At 34.5% G+C, this 27099-nt stretch overlaps 1 protein-coding gene across 8 annotated transcripts in view; it reads right to left on the bottom strand.

Moving 5' to 3' along the window:
• Window positions 1-27099, bottom strand: part of LOC129002135 (serine/arginine repetitive matrix protein 2-like) — a 193744-nt gene that overhangs the window by 150767 nt on the left and 15878 nt on the right. For 7 of the 8 annotated variants that reach the window (XR_008491578.1, XR_008491580.1, XR_008491581.1 and 4 more), the window contains one exon: window positions 3431-3503. Coding sequence is in view for 4 of the 8 variants with exons in the window: in XM_054429770.1 (XP_054285745.1) it covers window positions 3431-3496 (66 nt within the window). In the remaining 4 variants the exon portion in view is untranslated. Of the gene's footprint in view, window positions 1-2117; window positions 2245-3430; window positions 3504-27099 lie in introns of those variants that run through there. The other variant, XM_054430000.1, reaches the window with a different exon arrangement.

The raw sequence follows: 27099 nt of genomic DNA, 5'->3' as shown, positions 1-27099 counted from the left end.
AATCAATTAATATGACTTTTTATTGAAAATATTCTTGTAAAGATTCAATCATACGAATCAAATGAAATTTCACTAAGTCTGCAAGTTTGCTGTGGTGAAGTTTTTATAAATCTTCTCGAGTTGGTTTGCTTTGACAAAACTTATAAGCCATATTTTAAATTTTTAAGAAACATGCTGAACAATACCCTTAGCAATACTAATTAAGTAAACATTGCCTAATATGCTTACAAAACAATTGTACTATTTTATTCCTTAATAAGAAATTAGAGAAGGTTAAGGAAATGTGTATTCCTAGTCCCGCAATTACGTAAAAGAATGTATATAAACTAGCTGTTACCCACGGGTTTCATCCTATTTAACTTCATATAAGCATTGACATCAGTGTTGCCAGATTCGCCGGCGAAAATTATCGTACAAGCAGGCCAAAATTATCGTTTTTGGGGCAAAATTATCGTACACACAATTTTCTTTTATAATAATATTATTATAATGTAAAACAAGCAAGTCGATGATGGAATGGCCGAAATATTACTCTATTTGTCTCTGCCACCCACCGTTTTTGCTCTACTAGCCTACCACTGAGCTAGAAAAATGAAAAATATAAATTCTACCGGAGGCAGCACACTATCACACACACACACGGAATCTGCATCTCTGCTAGAAAAATATTGAAACGCTGTAAAATAATGGTATTTTCTTCTCAACTGGAAAAATCAACCAGCTCATTGCTTTATTTCATTCCCCTACTGCCAATGTACTAAGTACAATAATTAATTGAAGGTACAACGTAATCCACCCCTGTCCCCTAGTACAAATGGCGGCCAACTTCTCTCAAAATTCTCCTTTAAACACTTAAGTTGGTAGCAAATGGGCCCTCTCTAACACAGCTGATGGTTTCATTGTAGTTGTTAGCCTCCGGATTGCCAAATAATATTATAAAAGGTTTAAATACCTGCTATTAAGCAATCCAATTTTGTTGTTGACACAACTAGTTTCGGTGTCTGTGTGACACCATCATCAGGCTGTACAAGGACAGTTTTCTTTCTTCATACGAAGAGCGTCATATTTACACGAAAATAATAAATAAACATTTAAACACGACACAAACACGAATACGAGACATTTATGGTAACTGTCCTTGTACAGCCTGATGATGGTGTCACACAGACACCGAAACTAGTTGTGTCAACAACAAAATTGGATTGCTTAATAGCAGGTATTTAAACCTTTTATAACAGCTGATGGATTTGCAAGGTTGCCAGATCGAACAGCAACGAAGTGATGTTACCGTTTTTCCATATAGGCCTATTAAAAGTGGGAAACGTGTTTAAATGTATAATAATCAATATGAAATAGTTTATTTTCCAGCCCCCAAAAAATAATCGTACATTATGACAAAAAATCGTACACAACGTCAAAATTATCGTACAATTTTTCAAAATTATTTTTTATGGGGAAGGAGCAAAATAATCGTACAAATACGATAATTATCGTACACCTGGCAACACTGATTGACATTGACTGTACACAGATTCTGTGTAGGCTATAGTCAATGGTATTAATAAAACTATTGATTGGTTAATTTAAGCTAAAATAAACGAAACAGAATACAGCAATATAAACAAATAATCACACCTGATTTCAATAAGGCAATAAATTGAAAGATTAACAAAAAAATAAGTACAGCTTTGGTATTTTTAACATTAGGTGTATGGAAAGTTCCCTTTAGAAAGTAATTACGACCTTAAAGGGCAATTTTGTAATAATGGATCATTTTGCGCAAGGTTTCTCATCATGACGAACATTTTAAGTATATAGTTTATGGGGGTGTAACTTGTAGTTTTCTCAAAAGTTCATGGGTACTTTTGGATTTATATATGGATATTTAGCTTGTTTCAACAATAAACCACTACATCAGTGTTCAGAACAGTCCATTAATCAAGGTTTGGTAAAAATAATATTTTTAATTATTTGAGGTAGGTACTTTGTTTTAAACAAATTGAAGAGAGTTTGTAAGACATAAATGTTTGATTGTTTACAACGTTTGCTAATACAAAATCGCAAAAATACCTTTTATGACAGGCAGTAATTGGACAAATAAATAATTAAGGTCCTACCTTATTGCTATCGCAGTAGAAATTTATATTCTGGATCCAAGAAACAATCACAATCCCCAGGTACCGGCACTACAGTCGTCAGTCTACTACAGTATAGTGGCGCGCCCGCGACAGCACTGAGCGACCTCAGCTGCCCACAACATAACCAACCTGTGGATCAGCTGACCGCTCTACTACATGTCTCTGGTGGGTTTGAGACCAAGTTTATCTGTGCGTAGGTTATACAAATATTGTACCGGTACCTAAGCTAAACCAGAATATATATCCTGGAGAATAGAATAACACCTTTTAGTTATTCAGAACTAGACAGAACTAGACAGTTGAATTTTGTCTTGATTCGTCCCTTGATCATCCCGTATTCCCTTGGAGGATGGCCACCATTTCATAAGAAAGTATTAAAGAGGTTCAACAAAACAACGGACTATGTCACTAAACTAATTCAAGACATTCTGATGGTACGAAATCCCTCAATTTCCACAGGGTACACAGTTTGTGAATACGGTGGGTAAGAAATGTATTGACATTGACATTCCCTCCCACTATGTGTAAGTGTGTTTTTGTAGCCTGTGAAGGTGGTGGAGTTGACCTTTGGTCTAAACCTTCACAGGTAAAATAAACACGTTATCAAGTTACCACTGTTTAAGAACCAAGTTGGATGTAGTTGCGTTAAGACACCGACATAGTGATGATGTAAATCAGTGACTTCTGTCAAATACTCTAACTTTTTTAACCAAGTCAAACTCATAGGAAGACTTTTTGTAAGCTATAGACAACCGTTTCGGCAAAACGAATTTTAGACTGTTACCGCACTCTGTGAGTGGCTATTATAACAGTGATTTTTTATTACAAAATCGGCTTAGCTTATATCCGTATAGATGGGATGTCTACTTCATTATAAAAAGTCAACAGTATTACCTAGCCTAGGACCTTTGAACCGTTGGCCTTATATCAGATTTAAATCTTAAATCTTTCTCCTTTTCCCGCAATTCCTCAATCTTTATTAAGTGGTAAGGAGTATAGATTGAAATCGGATATAGGATAACGGTTGAAACAAATTTTTTAATTTCTAGGTTAGGTACCGGTAATACTATTGACTCTTTTATTAAAATGAAGTTGACATCTCATCTATACGGATGCGCTTTAGCCAATTCATAGCTTAGTGCCAAAACATGTATTTATTTGAAGAAAAAAATGCCTCCTTATCGCCAATCATTTGAGAGTTCCCGGTTATCATTTTATTGGTTGGTATATACATAGACTAAACTACAGTTAGGTTCATGCAACCATCCAATAATCTGTCTGTCAACGCTTACCATCCTGCGCAGCACATCTTCGTCGTTTATGATGTTGAGGTCTGCTGAGACCTCGGCGGCCATCATGCTGAACCTGTGGACACACGATCACATTAACACGCACATAAACACACATAACACATAATATGACAAACACTCAGGTAGCCCACGTAGAAAGTGACGTAGCTATATATGTGTGTGTGTGTGTGTGTGTGTGTGTCTGGCACAGTCGCCCACTACCGTGACGTCACATATGAGTCACCCGCCCACTCAGCCTGGAGACTTTAACACCGCAAGTGCGAGATTCTGCAGTCGCCGAGGACCGAAGATGGCGACATGTGCAATCAGGGAATAAATATTGTCCGATCACTCATGGGTGATGTGTAATTCTACACAGCTTACGTAAGATAAATAAACAAAGAAGTGTATGTCACGTTGCCATATTACCATATAACCATATTATAACCATCAACGCTCTTATTAAATAACATATTATTATATCATCCTTATTATATTTTGTACAACATTTTATATTTGGTAAAAATGTAAAATGTCATGTGGTTGTTGTCATGGTTCACCTAAAACAAAATGTATGTAAACTTTCATGAGTTATACTTTTATACAGGGTAAACCCAAACTCTCCACCGATCTTTTAAGGAATCAATCCTGGACTAAAGTCGCGAACTAAAATGGCACATTAAAAAATTAACAATGCCGAAAAGTTAGCAGTACAGCCACCATTTTGTCTAAATTAACCACCACCTCTTGTACCTACTACGCTCCTGCTTTTGTTTTACAAATACTCCTCCTGAACGGCTGAAGCAATCTGCTCGGAATTTAGCACAGTCATGGCAACCAACCATGGGAAGGTATGAATCTGAAATGGTACAAATCGGACCACAGGGATTCTCCCTACGTGAATTTACTTTTATAAATTTAACATGGGCCTTATGGGTTAATTGGTTGCCATGACGTTTGAGAGATAACAATAAAAAGGCAAACAAGTGTCGCAACATATGTTAGACTACGAATCATCTAAAATAGCACATTACAAATACCGTACCAGATAAAAAGCTAAGAACAATCGGATTAATATCATTGCATTGAGCATAATTTACTACAAAATGAATAACCAATAATTAGGGTCGCCGGAATTTGGCTGATGCACCATTGACTTTAAATACTCCAAATAGCCATTCCATTTGAACCAAATATAGGCCTACCATTGAGTTTAGATACTCCAAGTAGACTTCCCATTAACGTGAACTATATGTACTGTACCATTAATGCAGACTTTGAATAGGTACAGCAAATAGGAATTCCATTAATGTGAACCAAAGATACCATTGAGTTTGGATAATGCAAGTAGACCTCCCATTGACTTGAACCAGACGCACATTGATTTTGGATACTACAAATAGGCACTCCATTTATGGCAGTATCCAAACTCAATGGTATCTTTGGTTCACATTAATGGAATTCCTATTTGCTTTACCTATTCAAAGTCAGTAATGATACATTACATATACAGTAGTTCAAATTTTACAAATTTGATCAAGCAAAGATGGATAACCTAATTCAACAAAAAACATATTTTTAAATATTAAAAGACATCTATTTAAATTCAGAAGAATGTTGATTGCACAATCAATCATGACCAAAACGGGACTAATAGCATGTTATCGGTATAATAACTGAGAAACAGTATACAGTATTACCACTACCACACAGTCTAAGATTTCCACGGATTTCCATTCTTGTTCTTTCATGTAGCAGTGTCAGCGTGCATAATTTGTAATCAACGTTTTGAACTGTGTTTTGCGTTGTATTTTCCCCTGTGACGGTGTATCTTGATCATACTGATTAAATGTTGAATGCTGATATTTGAAACTGCAAGATTATAACGCCTGTTACAGATTGAGTTGAGGAACATAGTTGATCAAGCCTTTGCGTTTTTACCATTAATGAAACAAACAACAAAACCAAGAAGGACATTTGAAAAAATCAGCTATATTCATCCTATTAATTTTACAAACGATCTAGTAAAATCGTCAAAGTCCACTTATACATATTATATTGCAACATAAAAACATCGTTGGCATTTGGCAACACTGTACTGCTAGACCTAACAGACATGTAGGTATCTCTCCATCTCCTCGTCGCAATGTCCACTCATGTTAGCCTGTGGAAGCGGTTCCAGAGATTCCTCCAGGGAACACTGTCAACACCTTTACATATCAAGAGTGTATTTACTTACTTATCGTCGGATATATTTAAAGTCAAGTACAACGTGTTATATACTTATATACTACGGTAGTGAATATGTGTAAAAATGTGGTTTTTAGGGCTGTTAAGATATACATAACTTGAGACATGGCTTGTTTCTAAATCCATGCAGAAATAAGAATCGTGAAAAAAATCAATTGTATTATTGAATTTCCCCTGCAGAAGAGATGCTACAGAATACTACAGAATATGGTAGTAAACGTATGTGGCACGGTAAGGCCCAGACCCAGGACCGATTTTCTTTTTCATTTCCCCCAGGGACACGTTAAAATTTATAACGAAATTAATAATCTGTGTGCATTTTAGAGAGAAATCCAAAAAAAGTGTATCTACATTTTAATTTCCATGTTACTGTGTTCTTATGGAGAAAAGGTAAACTGTTGTATAGTCGAATACCAGGTTTGCTGCATAGCAGATATTGATTTTAATCTGTCAGATTACCCACAGATCCGGTAAAATTAATTATCGGCTCTATGGGTAATTTTGCATTAAATATCTATCTATCTCTATATATTAATAGGCAAGCATGTTTCTTTAAAACCTTTTTTCTCAGCTCGTGTGCATCGCAGGGAAAATCTACGCATACTGATGGAAAGATATTTTCCTGTAGATGTGCAGAATGCTTTTAAAAATTAAAATAGGCTAACAAATAAGAACAAAAAATGAATTTGAAAACTTCAAAAAATTAACATGGACCATATGGGTTGCCATGATGGTGACGAAATAACAACAAAATGTAAACAGAAAATCAAAACAAATGGAAGAAATTCCAATCACATGTTTTTTTTACAGTGTGGGGAGAAAATAGAGAAGTCTGTACATTAATTATTTTTGGTCGAGTTTCGACCACAGGACGACCACTAGTACTTATTTAATACGCAAGCAGGTTTTTTGTGACAATCACTCCTCCGAAACTACTGAACCGAATGACATGTTTTTGGTGTCATTGGAAAGAGAGTAACGTGAAGTTGTGCAGGAAACTTTCTTTTTAGGGAAATAATGAGAGAGTGAGGCCATGGAGCCCTTTAAAGTTTTGTATTTCTCCATAAGATTAACATTGGAAAGAAAAATTGTTATGAAACTCCAGCTGTTGTCAGAAATCAAAAGTGAGAAGAAGAGCATATGTTAATTGTAAACAGTCAATAAGTTTGCTAATTTAACAGTTTGCTACAAACTTGCTGACTTGGTTGAAATTTGTTTTAAAATAACGCCTGTAATACTTAGCAATTGCTCGAATTCGAGCAACAGGGACACTAGTTAATCTTTTATTTTAGCATAAGTTAGTTTTATTTTATTTTCATTAGTTCCGCATTGTGAGAACGCTTACTGATCTTTTACAAGTACCCTACTTTCTGTAACATTGGGTGTTGGTATTATAAGTTTATATATTCTCGTGTTTTAAGCAGAGATGTCAGTATATTTTACACCTACGGACTTTAAGTTGGAAGGAACTTATTAAATGTTGATAGTGTTTGATTTTCGATTAATTAGCTAGCTCAAAGCATACATTGTGTATTTAGGACGTTTTTGTTAAGTAACATCTAAATAAGTACAGATTAAAAAGAAAATACACTTCGTGTATATAAATATGTAGCCTAACAAACGAGTTGTAAACATGCCGAAACACGGGACACGATGTTTAATGATCTTATTCGTCAACAAATCTGATCAAATGCCGACAATCAATAAACGTCATCACATGTTTTTTTAACTAGTTGAATTTTCAATTTTAATTATTTTGAATGCACATACTTTTAGTCTACTACACGAATTCCACACATATCATAAACAGGTGTCACTTTCTTTTAATAACCAAACCTAAAATGGAAATTGTTAACAGCTTTGTAACCTGAGGCAATATCTGTGTTGTGGTTCCGTCAACCAGTTTTAAATCAAGTTATACAAATTGTATGAGAAGCAATTTACCATAATATCCTTGGTTTGTAGAAAGGGAGTGTACATAGACAATAGTGGTGTCGGTTGTGGGTAGCGGGGGAGGGGATGACAAGATTAATGTTATGTGGATACACAATGTGCGATCTGAGAGAGACTGAGGTCAAGTCTTACATTGGCACGGTACTGCCAACTTGGGGTATTGGAATTGTAAAACAGCTGTTCACTACTGTATAGAGTGAACTTTACTGCCCCAACGTCCTATAAGACGGTTCAATTGTCCTGATCTGCACAGTTTGATCGGTTTGTCGTCGTCCGCTTCATACGAGTATCCATGTAGCAGTTCGCGGATTCAACCTCTTATATTGTATTCTAATATTGTATGTATATGGTTAATGAATTTCCATTTTGTTAGATTTGGAAACATAAACTTGCCTCAAGATAGAGTTTGACACCTGTAAACACATGATTTCCGGTATTAATATTTTGAACTTAGATACTGTTTTCATATTTTTGAAAACTATATAATCAATCAGTCTTAATCTTCATAATTTAGTTGAATTAACACTAACTAAGATTTAAATTACCTGATTTTCTATAAAAACTATCCGTTTTGTTGAAATCGACTTTTAGATTTAGCAGAAATTTTTTATTGTATGCTTGACCAACTTTGGCTACTGTAAAAGAACGTAACAGCGTACAGGTTTGCCTTATTAAGTTTGACAATTGTTATCAATTTCCTCACAACGTGATTGATATGGTTATTAAGGAGACCAGTTGGACTGTCCCAAATATTTAGCATAAATAACAAAGAATAACTACGTAACAATACAGCGTGTAATGCGTTTGTTCGCTAAAGTCTTTAATCAAATGAGTGTAATCTACGAGAATCTATTTCGAATCCGTGTTTGGAGCGTCTGGGCGTAGTCGCTTTGCCCAAAAGAAAACTCGATTTCGCGGATTGTCGCAAGAACAATGTCCAGTCAAGGATGATCGCCAAAACGGCTGGCATCCCGCAAGGTTCCACAACAGTACCGTCACTCTTCCTGCCTACTCTATAGTATATAAAACCTTTCCTGGTTTTAAAAATAAAATGTGACTCCGGTGTTTAGCCAAATCCTAGGTTCGAGGTTGTCTTGTTTTAAAAATCGAAAAGTAAAACCATTGACTTTTGTATACCGAAGTAGTCTGTTTCTCGATATGGAATAGCTGTATCTAATTTCGTAATTAAGTAGAACCTACTGTAGTTGACTTTTACAGATTTTCATGCAAAATTCGATCTTCTTCTTTATCTTTTACTATGATATTTAAAGTGACGTAAAATATGCTACAGTTTGCAATCAATTATCCTTCCAATTTTGCTTGGATAAAAATCAGCGTATTATTCAGTAGTTTACTAGCTACAATTATTACAACATGGAATGACATATCTAGTTCTAATGGTCAAGTCTTTCTATGTTTAATAGAAAGGTCGAGTAAAGAATCTCCATATTTATCTGGAGATGTTAGACAAGACAAGATATATTCCACAGATTTAAAGCAAGTAAGGTATTTTTGCAAGGCTAAAAATGATCTTTTAAAGAGATGACCCTTCAGCCTCTAACATATATTGACATTACTGACGATCCACTGTACCAATATCAGCAAAAATATTAAAACTATTTGGCTAGAGCTTTTGGCTTGGAGTACGAGTCGATGCTGATCTAAGGCACTTGCAGTGTGGTGTGCAGGAGTGCAGGAGTGCTGGAGTGCAGGGGTGCTGGAGTGCAGGAGTGCTGGAGTGCAGGTGTGCAGGAGTGCAGGTGGCCTTATAAAGATAAGCCATCGAGTGCGCCCACAGCGTCATATCACGTTACGGCCCCTAGCACGTCGCACGTCGCCTGTAGGCTATCGGCTACAAGGCTGAGCCTCAGTGGGCAAGGGACAAAATAAACTAAAAAATTAATAAAATAAACAAACTTGACAGCGAGAGCGTTGGTAAATAACGGGAGTTCAAACAAAATCAGCATAGTTGATTTAGGAAAATCAATTACTTTCTCATTAAAAACTTTCAATTTGCTAAGAAATAAAGAAATATATCTTCTAAACTAATAAATATTGGAAAACGAAACTAAGTTCAAGCACTAATATCACCAAAATATTTGATATTTAAAAAATCGAGTGTCAAATAAACCATTTGATGCCTTAATCATATGCGTAATCACTAAGCGATCTCAAATTTGTTTTTGCTCAAAACACACCATCCACTTTAGTGGATTTAGGTTTAGTGGATTAAATAAAAAAAACTATTAAAATTTGTTTAAGAAAACATTTCCTACCAAATAAATAGCAGTACGAGTAAAACTTTCTAATAGGTACTTTAATATTTTTCTTTCACTGAAATGGCGACCATACGAAAGTAGGTATTTTAGCCAAGTTTCATACTTGGCTGAGGAGACAGAGTCCAATATTGATTTAAATTGAAAAGATTGAGTTACAGTTTTAAATTCAATATAAGTTTCTGATAGACCATTGTTTGAAGAATTCTACAAACGTTAGTATGTGACTAACCGAGTAATCCGACCTTATACAAACAAATCAATCGTTGAATAAGGACACTAATTAGTCATTGGATAAATATATCTAAATGTTTACAAATTAAAATTTCACTTAAGCACTGTATAACTTCGATTAGCATAAATGTTTCAGTAAATATTACGAATGATTCAATATCTAATTAAATGGAATTCGATCATCATCATAATCACGTTGAAGCACGGTATAGATAAGATTAGCATAATATTGCAAGACAAACATTTCTGCACAGCCAGAATCGATGTGACGAATCATCTCAATACTCCCTGGTATGATTACACTATTGTTACTGCTCTGTTACTATTTTATGTAAAACAGCTTGATGTGTAAACGTTAGTATCTATAATTATTCTAAGTTAAAATCGTAAGAAGCCAAAGGATGCCAGACTTGACTTGACTTGCAAAAATTATGAATACAACTAAATAGCTTTAAAATATTTTAAATTTAAGATTGTTTAATGTTTTATTTCTACAGATTTCAATCCACAGCAGAAGAGGAGGAAATTTGGGATTTGTAACGACAGCAGTTACTTAACTTTGTGACCGCCTTCGCCGATGCAAATTATACGAATGTGCGAACTACCCAAACAGATACTTGTAAATGGAGTCTGGTACTGGAGGGTATCTCAGCATTAAAGGGCTTGACACGTTAATAAGAGGCTTTCTGCCGAGAATGGACAGGAGAGGTTGAATTCAAATGTCTACGTAGCCAGGAGACATACATCAACACGTTATCCTTATATAGAAGCTGTTACTTAATTCTGATTAATGCGGATTGCTAAATAGTGTAAAAGACCAGAGACCGCCATGCCAGCGCGAATAACCGACCACTGGTATCTGCGTAGCTAAAGATGTCCTAAAACCAAATCATACCAATTTGCATCAATGATATAAGATAAACTTGAACTGCCACAGGATGGTCACTGTGACTGTGGTGCAGCCACACAGCAATGTGGGTTGCCCGTATAAGGTATAGGAGCTAGCCTTGACTGAGATGCAGTGTCCGTGGACCTCGCCTCGCCCCTTGTACTCAACCACACCATTGCTCAATGATCAAAAACGACAACAGTTTGTGGCCAGATATGATCAAAGTATACCGGTGAAAAAATATACCTTTCCTTTATTATAAGGAATAATCCACATCACTCTATTCTGTGGTACTCAGTTCACCAAGAGTGAAACAATATATTTAGAATCATTGAAGTATAAACAGCTACAGACCTTATATTTGTAAGTTCAGAAGACTGTGTAGCAATTAATTTTTCCATGAAGGCAGCATTTTCGTTCCGAGATTTTCTGTGATTGGGTTATTAAGAACCGAGTTAGATAACAAACAGAGTATGAAAACGGGGGCTTTGTTATGTCTCTGCAAGTTTTGTTGAAATGTGTAGGACCTTTTAAATAGACAAATTTTAAAACGATATGTATTTCGAGGATAAATAAAAAGGTTTTCAGAAACTACATTTTACGAGGCCCATAAAATGTTACCCTATTTCCAAGAGAAAGCAACACCCCGTAAATATGAATTCCACATTAAACCACGTCTCCACGACCACGCGTAGCTCAAAACTACCTGTGAAACGATTTTCGGCTCCCAAACGCTTCTGAGTGAATTTATATCGACAGAGACCGCAATCAACGGTGTTGTATGGGTGACAAGATGAAAAATGGCGAATAAACACAAACATGGAAAGACAGGACGTGTTGGAATGGCGATCGTCGCTACGTCACGGCGCGGGTTGGCGGGATCCTCCTACGGAGCTGAGCTGCTTATCAGCTGATCTACTGTCTGGAGGCAGACTGGCTGGAATGCTGACTCATAATCACTTTGGCGGCACAGGAATTGTCAAAGAAGAGTGGGAAGAAGGAAGAAAGGGGACAAGTAATATCTGGATTGTAATTCCGCTCTGCCGATTTGTTATAGAATGAGTGATCATTTTAAACTAATTTCATTTCTTGATGGCCGATCATTTCGAATGAACCGTAAGATCATGAATCATGTTCGGTAATTTACCATAGAAATATCGAGAACATTATGTAATAAGAGCAAGTATATTGGTAATTAAGAAGAATTCAGAAAGGTAAGTACGATGCTCGGCAGTTTTACCGTTTCATCTTCAGCAACAACGCCCTGAAAACCTATGTAAACGTGGCACAGACACACGGAAAACAACATAATTCTATAATTCCATATAACAGTACTCGATTAAGTTATACTTTACTGAATTTTGCTGGTTGAGATGATGATATTCACCAGCCGTCAACAATAGTCAACTAAATCGTCAATACAAATCAATTGTTCTCCAACAGTGCCCTTATTGAGAGTTGTAGGTCAATTTGTCGGTCGTACAGTTGTGTTGTAAGTGATTGTCGTTAAAATGTTAAGGGTGCATTTACAAAGGTTTCGCCTAATTAGCTTCAGAGTTCTGAAAATGTTTTGATGGTTTTCAGTGTTTAAAAACTCAAAAATGGCATTTTGTAACGCACGGTACTGAGTGCAAAGAATATAGATATATAGATATATTCAATAAATTGAAACAAGCTAATTCAAACTTTAGAGTGGGCGTAGGCAGCGATTCGTTGCAACGATAATAGTCAATAAAGTATAAAGCCAATCGTTGTTCCACCGCACCCAGCTTATCTCTCACGCAAATATGACCTTTTTGCCGACTACGTTACACTCATCGAATAGATACAATCGACAGTAACTCTACACCTATAATCAATTAACAAGCGAATCGCTCGTGGGAGGACCGGCCGCTGTGGGCGATATTTTTTATTTGACTTCGATACAGACTTATCGGTTTATTGCTGCCCATTCGATGTATGTAGGATTGTGGTCATTCGACAAGCTAACAGGTGAGTTTGAAAGGCAATAGTTTAGCTACGTGATTAGATTGTTATAAGATGATTAATCGTTCCCGATTGATTATTGGAGATGTTTATAAAGTAGCTGAGCTTTAGAGAAGCTGTTGCAACACTGTTAGAACAGCGTGTTGTTGAGTAATTTAAATATTACCGCAATTTCCCCTGTATTACTTACTTGACGTATTAATTCCCAATAGATGATGTGAGCCTTGCATACTATTTGTCACACTTTATCATTTTTAGTCCCCGTTTTCATGACACAGGGTCTTATTACCTGATGTCATACAAATTATACAGTAAATACATAGTTCTCAGCAAACCTTTATAAAGGGGGTTTATGCTACTTTTACGGGTCACGCTTGAACCCCACTAAATAAAAACATTATACCCAACAACTGGTATGAGGACTTTGATAAACACCGACAGAGATGATGAATGAGTGACATGAGATATGAATCACTACAGTTCTATAATAGTTTTCCTCTGTGAGGTCCAAACACTCAATACTCCATTGTCCTTGGTCGGCCTGTTGCCAGCGAAGAAGGCGAGTTCTAATTGGTCGATTTCGCGGAGGTTTGGACGTGGGAGCCAATAGAAAGAGAGGTCGGCAGACCCCGGGATGCTTTTCTCTTGTAAGCAGTAAAGTCTGCTGAAATATAATGCCCAAGCCTGATTTGAAACTATGGCATAAATATTCTGTAATCATCGATATGTATGTTAAAAGGAGATAAATTTATATTAATCAGAACCATGTATTGCAGTATACAGGTCCACCATCTCCTTCCTAGTAAAACACAACATGGATTAGAGACTGATTAATGTGGCCATATACTGGATGTTGATAGTCGATGATGTTATCCAGCTACTCGGTATGTTCATGTTCATATGATGTCGTTGTAATGTTAACGATTGATAATATGCGATGACCAAGCGAACTCTGTGCTTGTAAAGACTTAATCGACTCATTCGTGCCTTAAAGCAAGTCATTAGTATTTTCACGTTTCAAAATCGAGAAAACTCATTATTATTATAAGTAGTAACTCAATTGGTGAGGCGTAGATTAGGAGCATTGACTATATACCATAAATGTTGTAAATGTTTTTATGGTATATAGTCAATGTTAGGAGTCTGTCACTAACCCATCGTCGTCAGAATGTGTAATTTACTAGTTGTGATTTCGTGAACGAATATCATTAATGAAATTTAGTGACGATGAAATCTAGGATTTAATATAGCACAATAAATTAGCTTCAGTTAACATGACAATAAAGAACTAACTTGATTACATTACAAACAATTCATGACTGAGACATGACTATAGTAAATTGAAATTAAATTTTAATTAAGTTAAATAAGTACTGAAAACAAAACAATCTTTCAGTAAAAAATCAAAAACAAGTCTCTCAGCAAAAGTTCGAAATAGATATCGGTATTTTAACTGGAACATTTGAAAAATAGTTTTGTCACACAATATACAGAGAAGCTGTACACACAGCAAACTACTAAAAACTATACAGTGTGTAAATTAAGTCTTGAAACAAATCTGTACCGAAATATATAGAAATATTCTGTTTGTAGCGTTTACTGTTAACAAAGGTTCAGCTATTTTTACACAAAAACAATTTATAACCCCCTAAGGGGGGGGGGGGTGGTTCGGGTGTCTTATTTTTTCAAATAGCAACCCCTATTGAGTGTTAAAAGAAAAACAATGATGCAAATCCGAGGTGAATATCTCACCCCTAGCCAAAATGGCAGGTATTCCAAAATGGGTGCTTTTCCACATAAATCAAATTTTAGAATACCCGTCATTTAGGCTAGGGATGAAATATCTACCTCCGGTTTGCGTCATTGTATTTCTTTTGACAAATCCTTCAAAATGAGGGGTCACTCAATAGGGGTTGTTATAAAAAAAATAAATCACTCCCACCCCCTACCCTGTTAAAGGGGTTAAAAATATTGTTGATTTAAAAAATTGCGGAGCCTATGTAAACAATCAATTCCACAAACAGAATTTTTCTAATTATTACGGTTTTAAAAATACAGATTTGTTTCCATGTTTGTGAAATTTGTGTTTTTACTTTCTCCCTCTATACCATAGTATATGGAGAAAGTATTGTTTTCGTCAAAATTTTCGAGTTTGAGTGGATATATTCGTTTTGGGTCCCCCTGGACCCAAAAAAGTGGTTTTCGAAGTGATGTCTGTGTGTGTGTGTGTGTGTGTGTGTGTGTGTGTGTGTGTGTGTCTGTGTGTCTGGATGTGTACAGAGCTAGGGACTACACCTGTGGTCCGATTTCGATGAAATTTGGAATGTAGGTTCTAATTCATGGTATCTCTAGGCGTTTTTTTCATTTTTTTGAAATTTTGATTTTTAATGGGGATTTTCCCATAAAAACCCATAAAAAACCGGAAAAATCGAATTTTCTCAAAAATGGCCCGAACGATTTCGATAAAAATTTAGTATGTTGTAGCCCTTTAAATTCTGAACAAAATGGTTCAAATGCCATTTCTGTAAAAATTACGGTTCAAAAGTTATGGTAAATTATGTTATTTTCCCATAAAAACCCCATAAAATAACAAAAAATTATATTTTAGAAAAAATCCGGTTTTATTTAACATAGTATGTTATGGTCCTTACAACTTTCATAGTTTTTTAAATTTGTCAGAATTTGTATTTTTAATGGGGATTTTCCCATAAAACCCCATAAAATAACGGAAAAATAGGATTTTCCCAAAAACGGCCCGAACGATTTTGATACAAATTTAGTATGTCATAGTCCTTAATATTCTGAACAAAATGGTACAAATCCCGTTTCTGTAAAAATTACCGTTCAAAAGTTATTGCAGATTATGTTATTTTCCCATAAAACCCCGTAAAATAACGGGAAAATCGGATTTTCAAAAAATGGCCCGAACTATTTTGATAATAATTTTGTACATTATAATCCTTTCAATTATGATCAAAATTTTACCAATCCCATTACTGTATATTTACTCTCACCGCTTACACATGATAAAGGTTGTTGACAAACTTATGGGAGAAAGTATGTGTCAGAATGCTGATACCGTTTATTTCATACAGTAAATCAAATTTTGGAATACCTGCCATTTTGGCTAGGGGTGAGATATCCACCTCGGGGTTGTGACATTGTGTTTCTTTTGACAAATCCTTCAAAATGAGGGGTCACTCAATAGGGGTTGCTATTTGAAAAAATAAGTCACCCCCTACCCTGTTAGGTTAAAAATATTTTTTATGTAAAAAATTGTGGGACCTTTGTTAACAGTCAATGCCACAAACAGAATATTTCTATCTATTTCGGTTTAAAAAATACAGATTTGTTTCAAGGCTTAATTTAGGTACACACTGTATAGTTTTTAGTAGTTTGCTGTGTGTTTCAAACGTTCCAGTTCGACACGAGTTTTGACGGTAAAAGAAACGGCCAGACAGATCTTAAAAGAATCGCACTACATTCTTTACCACTATACAAGGAAATAATTGTTAAGCCTGTTAAAAGTGTAATTCTTTTACTTACCCTAATTAACTTTCCCTACGATTTGGGGTTGGGGTTGATCTTTTTTGATATTTATGAAAAACTGCAAAACTATTTGATTATGTAAGGAATGTACATCCTACAGCTAAAGAGAAAGAGGCAGGAGCTTTTTGTCAGTCATCTTAAAAACAGTTAGGAAGCAACGGTGTGCAATTTAATGTAAATCAATGGTCGTTTAACGACAAGTCCAGTCTGGATTGGACATACAGTGGAGCCCACGCAAAGTTGTAAGCCCAGTTCCCCTACGTTCGTGCCCTCTTTGGACGATCGTGTCTTCTTTTTATGCAGCAATAATTTTACTTCTTTGCTATGCACGTTTAAATTTTCATTATAAAACCAGTTGCATTTCCTTTTAGTTGCCATATAAAAGTTCTGTGAGGTGTTCTCTAAGTTGATCTTTGCAGTTACTTCCAGGTAATGTATGTCCATTAGCAATTTACTTAAATGATTTATGTAATCATAACGAGATAGTTTTTTGACACTGGGAGCTGATTTTTAAAGATAAAATTGATTTATACAAACATGCCGTGTAATTTTGTAACTAATATTGTGAAGTTGAACTGGCTTACAAGTGTTAGGTCAGCACGAAACATTATTACTATCAATAATTACCTAATAAATATTTTTGAAGAGTATAAATTCCAAAAAACGGTTGCAGTGTTCCTATTTCGTTGGTCTATAGATTCTTCTGACGTTCTGAGTAATTTCAGAATGGAATGTTCCCGCACTAGTTAAAAAATCTGGCGAATATATTAGCGAAATATGCATTGCGGTACTATAAAAGGGATCGGAAATTACCTTCTGTGGCGAAGGTAATGTCTTAATTTAATGAGTGGAAACTCACCAGTAAAACCAAAACAATCACTTAAGAAGTGAATCTATTTGTTTGGCAAGCATTTCTAAACATGCCGGCCATAAATTAATAGAACATATTGAGAGTCGTAGATTGGTCTTTGTCTTCAAGAATAACACTGATTTATTTAAGTATCTAATAACATTGATCATAGTGTGAAACTCGCAGCGCTAACATACACACACAAATTGTTGTACATATAGCCCAGTCAATAAAGGGATTGTATCGGAAGTAATTAGTGAAAGGCTGATTTTTGGCCCATCGACTATTACCATTTAGACAAGTGTTCAGCCAAAAGTCCCCGCCCCCACCCCTCTTGCTTCCCCCCTGTGCCCCCCTAAACATATAAAGTGTAAGGGTTTCGTAAATCACGTTTTTTCTCGATTGTTAAACGACATATTGAATTGCAATTAGTTTTATTGTCTTTGTTATAAAATTTCCTACAATCATGTTCAGTTAACTTTCGTCGTAGCTGTTATCTTTTGTTCATTATTTGTATACAAATGTAAAGATTTATCTATTTTTGAACATATAGTTTTATTTTTGTTGCCTTAACTTTTTCCGCTGACGTTTTATGAAAATATGTTTAAAACAAAAGTTGTAGCTGCTTTCATTACCTTTAAAATGATGTATAATAGTACTTGGCGCGGCGTTGCAATACTATCATTGTTGTAATATGGAGAGTGTTTTTTTTTTTTTTTTTTTACTTAAGGTATACTAATGCATTATCTCCATTCCCCACCGCAGCAAACCTGCGACTAAGCAAATTTTCATTTACCTGGCTGGATATTTACTCAAACATTCCCTTAAAATCGCCAGAATTATTTCCTGATCAGATTATTTTCAAGGATACTTAGAATTGCTGCTACAGCCAAGGTATTGAAGAGTGTTCTTTTATCGATATGTTGATAGCTTTTTATGAAATAAATAAATCTAATAAAAATATACCTATAAACAAGAAGACTACAACAGTTTTTTTATCGTCCAAAAGAATAAAATGGGAATTTTAAAACTTAATTTTTATAAATTATCTCCGTAATCGTTAGGTGTTTAACGTTGCACCAATATACAAAATTATTTATTTTTTAAGCTCTACAAAATGGTTTGGAAAGAAATTGTAATAGTTTGTGGTTTTAGGGGGGAAATGGGAATAACCAACGTTTACCCCATGAAAACCCTTATAAAACCCTATTCCCATAGTCTGATCATGCTGGTTCACAAACTCGTTCGAATTAACGTAGATGACTCATGTATCTATATATATAAAGTGATAATATATATAGATACTAGTGTACATGTTGCTCGAATTCGAGCAATTGCAAAATATTACAATAATAACAGTATTTACAAAGAGTTTAAAAGAGTCAACTCAAAGATTACTGGTGTATAACTCAGACCATGTTTATCTTTGTTATTGATAAACCTAAAGCATTCCGCCCGTTTTCTCCATCTCAAAATGCCTCGCTGTACAGGCAACACAGGTCATTGATAAAGGGCCAATTGAGAACGAAAAGTCGTTTTGGGGTAGTGTTAGGACGCATTTGTAACCTAATAGTTGAGATTGTCCAGGTGCTGACTGTGATGAGTTAAGCCTATTACGTGCCAGTATTCTGTAGCTGCGGTCGTTATCACGATTACGTCTCCTGTCTATGTTTCGTTGTCGTCACGTCGGAGGCATTAAAAAAAAAACAACAAATAAACAAATTATAGCTACACAAAACAACGTTAAATGCACAAATTTAAGTAACAATCATGCTAACACGACCCGTCATAGCGACACAAAACAACGATAAATACACAAATTTAAGATACAACCATACTAACACGATCCGTCTTGGGGGTTATGTTTACACAAACTCAAATAGTAAATAAATGTACTCAATGCGTTTCATTGAATTGAAAAATAAATAACAGCAATTAAATTATACAGCTGATCAAAATGTAAACAATTATGTGCTTCATAAGGATAACATGGGAACTTTCAAAGCCACTGGGGCAGAGCCCAAGGGAATTTTTCAAAAAATGTAAGGCCAGTTTGCAAATCTACGCGACGCGCTCTTTCCAATGAGACGTCAATGGATAAAATCGGTTAAGAAATGGCGGAGGAGTTCAACCGACAAAGTTTCATGTAGCGTATTAATTATATAGATATGATTTTAAGTTTTACATTTTATTTATGAATTTTAACGGTGAAGGGTGTTTCGGCCTATGAGGGCTTCAAAATGAAAAACTGAATCGGGCCCGGGTCTAGGTCTTACCATGAGACCTACGGTAATAGTTTATTCCCTATGAGGAATTTGCTAAAAGAACAACTGAAACAAAACCCATGTACAGTTAATAAAATGTATTTCTATCCTTTGTAATTTAAAAGCATAAAATCATTTTATATGTACGTAATAATTTTATAGGATGTTATTTTTGAACAAAATAATTGCATTATCATGATTTGAAGTTAAGAATTACTCATATATCGAATTCAAAATTTCCCCTTACAACTTCTTTCCCCCCATATCTTATATTTTCAACACTGTAAGACGACTCATCATACACTCGGTTTTTAATTTCTTGTCTTATCAAAGCCGCAGCTGTAGAAACAATTCTCTTAATCTTATCACCATTATGCCTTTTATTTTAAGAGTACCAAGTTTCAGAGAAAATCTTGTCCACCCTATCTCTTAAACAAACTATGGAGGATTTATTTTTATGTTCGTAGTCTAATAAGAAGTCTTTCACCAAGTGATTAAGTAATAATGTTTTGAAGTACTTCGTTTCATAAACCTGGTCTCTGCCTGACATATTTTTCATCAATTGCAAAAGGCTAGGAATACTATGCTGGCAATCATCATTTTCCTCAATGAAATCGCAAACTTTTATGAATTATTCTTTTAATAAATCGTTAACTGGTCTACCACGACCTACACACGTATTGGTGTGAATGTGTTGTTTCAAAAACCTAGCATAACAAGGTAAACAAATCCTTCAAGCCTAGACCTAACCTAATCAGCCCAATCATTTTTCCTATGTTCAATACATTTACTTATAGTTTGTTTAGTAGTTAAATTACAGTATGAACTCAATCAACTGATTTCCTATTGTTTTTTTGGTGTCTTAAAATTAAAAAAATCTAGAAAATACAATAATGGGCAGAAACGTTTTGCACGATTGCGGTAACGGATCAGCTATGGAGGAGCGCCACATAAAAATAGTGCACACGGTCCCTTCACCGTTAATATCTGGTATTACATAACCATAAAGTACACGTTTCAATATATCATTTTAAAGCTGATAGCAGCTACAATTTTAATTGAAAAATACTTTCATAAAATGACGGTGTTAAAAGTTTTGCAAAAAAATAAAATTACTAGTAAATAAATATTTATCTTTACATTATTCTACGGATAACAAACAAACGGTAACAGTTACGACGAGATTTAACTGGACATGATTGTAGGAAATGTTATTACAAAGGGAATAAAACAATTGCAATTCGATGTATGCTACATTTTTAACTTCCAGATCTTTGTTTAAAGATAACATCCTTTAAAAATACTACATAACCAAAAAAATAATTACATGTTTTTTTAAATGATAAACTAAATAAAATTTTAAATGAATTAAAAAAATTAACTTTAAATGTTATTAACTTTACATGGGGGTTTCGATTGTTTTTTTCTAGGATAATACAATAGTGTATCTTAATTTAAAAACAAATTCTACACATTACAACAATTTCGTGCCAGCCCCACCTAGACCAAACCCACTGATTGAGTACACATACTGCATTACACCGGCAGAATCTTCTAGAATTTTCATTAAAGTAAGTACTATTATACATAATATTAAAGCTAATGAAAGCAGCTACTACTTTTGTCAAGAACATATTTTCATGAAACGTCAGCGAAAAAAGTTAAGGTGACAAAAATAAAATTATATGTTCAAAAATAGATAAATCTTTACATTTTCATACAAATAACAAACAAAAGGTAACAGCTACGACGAAAGTTAACTGAACATAGTTGTAGGAAATTTTATAACAAAGACAATAAAACTAATTGCAATTCAATATGTTGTTTAACAATCGAAAAAAACGTGATTTACGAAACCCTTAAAGTTTATATGTTTAGGGGGGCACAGGGGGGGAAGCAAGAGGGGTAGGGGCGGGGACTTTTGTCTAAACTCTTGTCTAAATGGTAGTAGTCGATGGGCAAAAAATCAGCTTTTTACTAATTTCCCCTCCCTAAAAACACAGGTTGACTTGTCTAACTATACTCGCGGATCCGCGCCGCGAGCGCTCTTGCGCCCGACGCCGCCTCCCGTTTTCGGACTGATTCTGTCAACTGGCTGCAATTAAAATACGTAAACCCTATATCATTTTAAAGACTGAGAAATACGCCAACTTTTTATATAAAACATTTTTCTCTATCTCGTCTCATTTCAATACAAATCAACTTAACACACGAAGGTTGAAATTTAAAAGTGAAAAAATTTACATACAAACTTAAATTACAAGAAAACTACTGAATATATCGATTACACTCTTATAACGTTTTTTGTAGAGAATATTTTAAGGATTGAAATGGTGAAACAAAATTTATTCTATTGCTGTTTGTTTCTGAGATATTGATAAATTGATAAAAGATTACACAAATACACTTAAAAGGGAGTAGGAGGGAAAGCAAAAGGGGGAGGGGCGGGGACTTTTTAGAAAATCTTCCTTATATGATCTACTAACATCCATGAAAAAATCAGCCTTTCACTAATTACTTCCGACAAAGCACTATTTTATCCCTTTATTGACTGGGCTAATATGAACATTGTTGTTACCTTCAATGTTGAAATCAAGAACCTACAACGAACAATTGAATTGAGCATGTAATCGTGTAATTCCCTCAAGTATCGTTTTTGACAATGCCTTTGAGTTTTTGTACAAAATATTTGTTATGCGTGTTTGTGTTTATGCGTGTGAATGGATGTTTACTCATAGATTCCAAGTGGATTCCAGGATTTATTCGACCAGTGGTTAAACTTTTAGAAATTTAGTATTTTCACGATTTTTTTGAATTTTCGTTTTCAATGTTTTATTTGTATTGATGATTTCCCCATTTGCTTTTTTCAGCGGCTTTAGAGCCAATCTCTCAACAAATCTCTCAATTGTGCACAGTTAACGGACCTCTAGAAACCAAGGAAACACCATCCGTTTTTCCTGGAGGTCATCGCAGTTTCAAAACATAAATACCAACACACCTCCCAAATGAAATATATTATATAGCGACAAGATTAATTATAGAGATTGTTACGTCAAGTAATCTATAACTAATCCCATGAATTTAAAATTTAATTTCGAATTTTTTTTCCTATAATCTTTGCCTATAGTTTGTATGGGTTTTAGGCTTAGAAGGAGTACTCTGTAATTGAGGCCAGTTTCTGCAACTGCTGGCGCCTACAGATCATGGTAGGCAGAATACCAGCTCTCCTGTACAGAGTCGAGCTCACGCTACGTGGAAGGCGCAGACATATGTGCGACAGGTTGAATAATAGTGTCTGTCTACTCCTTAATCTATGATAATAGCTTCGTAATATTTAAATTGGCATATACTATTTTACCCTAAACACGCGCTATACAATATGGGCAAGTAGTTAGTAAGATTTCAAGAAATGTTTACGGGTTTTTGTTTTTAGTTGTTCTTAACAATACTCATTTAAACTATTGGTTTTAAGAGCTGAATTCTTACGAAAAATGTTATATTTACTACGCAAGAAAATCTATATATATAATATATATATATATATGTATATATATATATGTATATGTATATAATACGGTAAGCCGATTTTTGTGAACAGAACTACTCCCTCATTTTTGGACCGATTTTTATGATTAAAGTGTCAAAAGAATGGCCCTGATCTGTAGTTTTGCAAAGTGTTTATTTTTTTGAAATCTTTATTAGTTTGGGCTGGATCTTCCATCAAAGTTGGGTTTTCTCCCATAAGATTAACATGGGAGAATCTAAGTATATAATTGGAAACTTTATCTCCACTAATTTGAGAGAACGGCTGGGCGTAGAAACTTGGTAGAGGTGTCCAAAGAAAGGTCTTGGTCTGTAGATGAGTTATTAAAAGAAAAACGAAGTAAGGTAAACGCACCAGTAGCTGACAGTATAAGAAACTATACGCACTTAATAATCCGTGGTTTTGAATAAATAGGAACTAAAGAGATATTACAGATTTTATGTGATTCTAAATTTAGTGTGGTTTACAAATTTGTCATATAAAAAGGGGTTTTTAAATATATTTTATAGCATTTTTGAACTTATTTCAACCTTTTTACGTGTTCCAGTGGCTGACAGTGGAAAAAGTGCTTGTACCAGTAGCTGACTGTCAGTTGTCCCAGTAGCTGACACTGGAACTATAAATGTACTATATACTATATAGCTGCTAAACCTAAGGGTTTTTTAATTTATAAGGCGAATAACATCTAACTTAATAATTAAACTATAAAATCATGTAAAACGTTATTAGGAAAATGTATTTTACATATTTTAAAATAAAAAATATTTACATAAAAAATATATATTTTATATATATTTTTAAAAAATATAAATTTGTTTAAAATAATTTGGCTTATTAATTAAAAAATTAAAATGTGTGAAATAGCATGCAAATTTCGATGGGTAAAACCAATTTAATATTGTGCAAGTAGAAAATATCCCCTGTCAGCTAGTGGAACTTGTATGGCTTTTGTGTACCACAGCCTGACATTGATATAATTTTAAATCCAAAACCCCTAACACCCCAATTTTATCATGAAATTGTCAACAAAGGTATAATTGATAAAAATAATGAGCCTAATCATTAAATACTATTTAAGAAATTTAGCGAAATGACAAAAAACCAAACTTATCTTCTTAACAATTTCATTAAGGGAATCGACTAAATGTGATGTGTACAGACAGGGTCGCTTTCAAACCACCACCATTCAGCGAGTATGGGTTAAATTTCACTGATTTTTTTGTAAACAAATCAAGAATAAACATATATTCTTCTAACAATGCAATCATGTGTACATATTTTTAAGAGACCACATTATAATGTAAAGAAACTCAAACTGTCAGCTTCTGGAGCACTGTCAGCTACTGGTGCATTTACCATTCGCTTAGGGCTCTACCCCAGAAGCCTTTAAAGACCCCTCCACAGATTTGTTTACATTTTGGCCATGTGGATAATACTTTTTAATGAAACAGCTGTTAATTTTTAAATTGTATTTTAAACAACACACATTTATTGGGAGTTACTGAACTGTCCAAAAGAAGTATTTGCAACGTTATTTTCTGATTTTAAAATTGATTGGTTTTTTCTGTATTATGTCATGTTTAGCAATATAACGTTTCATTATGAAATCAGTTGAAAATCCTTTTATCAATGTAACTCTTACAATTATTTCTTATTGAACTATCTTATACATATCTATTTTACGGGTTGGAGTCTGCCTTTTTCACCAACTTTTCCTATATTTTATCATATTATTCTATAAGACAGATCATCATAGGTTCATGAGATTATTGTCATTCATGTTTCCAATCAATGGAAAAACCTTCGATTGTGTAATACAATACAAAATAATACAAGTGCAGAAGGGCACGGTGCCCATTTTAGCCGTGTCTATATTTTGTTAAAATAATAGTAGTTTACAGCAACTGGATAAAACATTTTACAATATTTATGTAGAAATATGTGCATGATTTAGAAAGTCATTAAGTTAAAACTGCAATGTACTGCAGACTTTTCAGAGAGGTTACTTCAATGTATTCATTCAGCTTAGTGAAAACGTAATGGATATGTATAAAAATAAAAACTTGAACTCTTAGAGAGCCTTTGAATGTTATTAGACTAACGAAAAGGATTGTGCATGTTTACTAGCGCTACTCAGCAACAAAAACAATTTAATTTATCTTAAAATATATATTCTTAAAGTGCACTGAGCAGCAGCCTAAAAAATCTATATAACTTACCCATATAGTTACAAAATGCTCAAACTCGCATTGTGACATTTACAATTCGGCTTATATTTCTCCAACAGATAATTCATCTGCAGACGAATTTTATTGTGGTCTTACCGTGTCTAATAACATCCAAACACAGAAACCTTGCCTAAAATGGTACCTATCTTGACAAATTATTTGCAGTGGCCTATATTACGGACCGTGACCCACTGGGTTGGTAATATTAATGAAAATAACACAAAAATGTGGACATTTAAGCAGCTACTGTCATGACAGAAAGGTTATATTCCTTTTAAACTAGATACCATCATACGTTGATTAATAATGCATGTAAACGTCAATATTTACGTAACAGCCAATTAAAACTATTTTTCCTTTTTGGAAATGCCACATTGCTTTGTCATTTGCATTATTTGTTGTCGCACGACCATATAAATGAGGAGGCCCCAAACAGTTCTAGGTTTAAAGCCAACTTCACTTCGAGTATATTCCACTACACCTAACATTCCGTAGAGAGATAATTTTGACAACTTTATGTAATTGATAAGGCTGAGACAACTAAGGAAAAATCAAACTTACACTGTAATGGATATACCTCCCTTTGAAGTTAGAACGTGTCTTCCACACAAACAGATTTTTTTTCAAATAAAATCCTAGATGAATATGCATTACACTGATGAAATCGCGGAAGTGTTTAACTACAAAGGATCTACCAAAACGATTTTAATACTATATAAAGGTTCTTCCAAAATACGTTCCAAAATATTCTCAAAATATGTATAATTTCACTCAATTTATCGCAGTTAGATGAATTTAGCGTAAGCCTTGAAAGTACCTAACCGTCGATTTCGACGGGTTTCACCTAGTGCTGTATAATATACTGTATACTAATAACTGGTTAATACTAGACGGTACCTTTAATATCATGTGTCACTTTACACGTTCCATAGTGGCATTTCCCACTGATTACATAAAAAATAATAAACGTTACACACTCGCCTTTGACTAAAGAAACATGAAAGACAAAATTTCACTATTAACAAAACTCAACTACGTACAACTTAGTTGTATTATACTGCATTATCATTGGTTTAACTTCAGCAGCTATTTAGAAAAAAACGATAACATGTATTTAAGTATTAAAATATAGTATTAGCGCAGGCTGATTAAGTAGACTTGTTTAATTCTATTAACGAGCTTCCAGCAATACTGTATCACTTCCACTGCAAAGTCACCACTTGGCTAGCCTACCCTAGCGGCACCTCAGGTAGGATGTACTATGGTAACCGAAAATAAGGTGAACAATGGTGCATTTATAATCACAGGGTCTAATGAAAGTATAAACAACAATTATTGTTGGACGGTATCAAGATGTTCATGCTCAACTAGAGCATAGGCCTACAGAACGTTTCAGGGTCAGAGGACGACATTGATAGTTGAACTAATAAGTTCTTTAGTCTATGCTTGCATGTAGTACTAAATTTATCTTATAAGCATGGACCTCCTCATTGTAAACTGGGTAAACTGTTAAAATCTTGACATTTTTCAGAGGCACAATTTTCACGTGGTCCAAAAGCCAAAAGAACGACTTTTCGGTCCTCCGGCTCAGCAAATGTGGCTTGACTCTGTTGTAGACTCTCTGTATGTAGTGAGTGAGAGTTATGATC

This window comes from Macrosteles quadrilineatus, unplaced genomic scaffold (assembly GCF_028750875.1).
Source record: "Macrosteles quadrilineatus isolate MER2022 unplaced genomic scaffold, UCM_ALF_1.0 Scaffold_1__1_contigs__length_201487025, whole genome shotgun sequence".
NCBI lineage: Eukaryota > Metazoa > Arthropoda > Insecta > Hemiptera > Cicadellidae > Macrosteles > Macrosteles quadrilineatus.
Note: the sequence above shows the minus strand (reverse complement) of the source record. Positions and strands in the feature narration are given on the sequence as shown.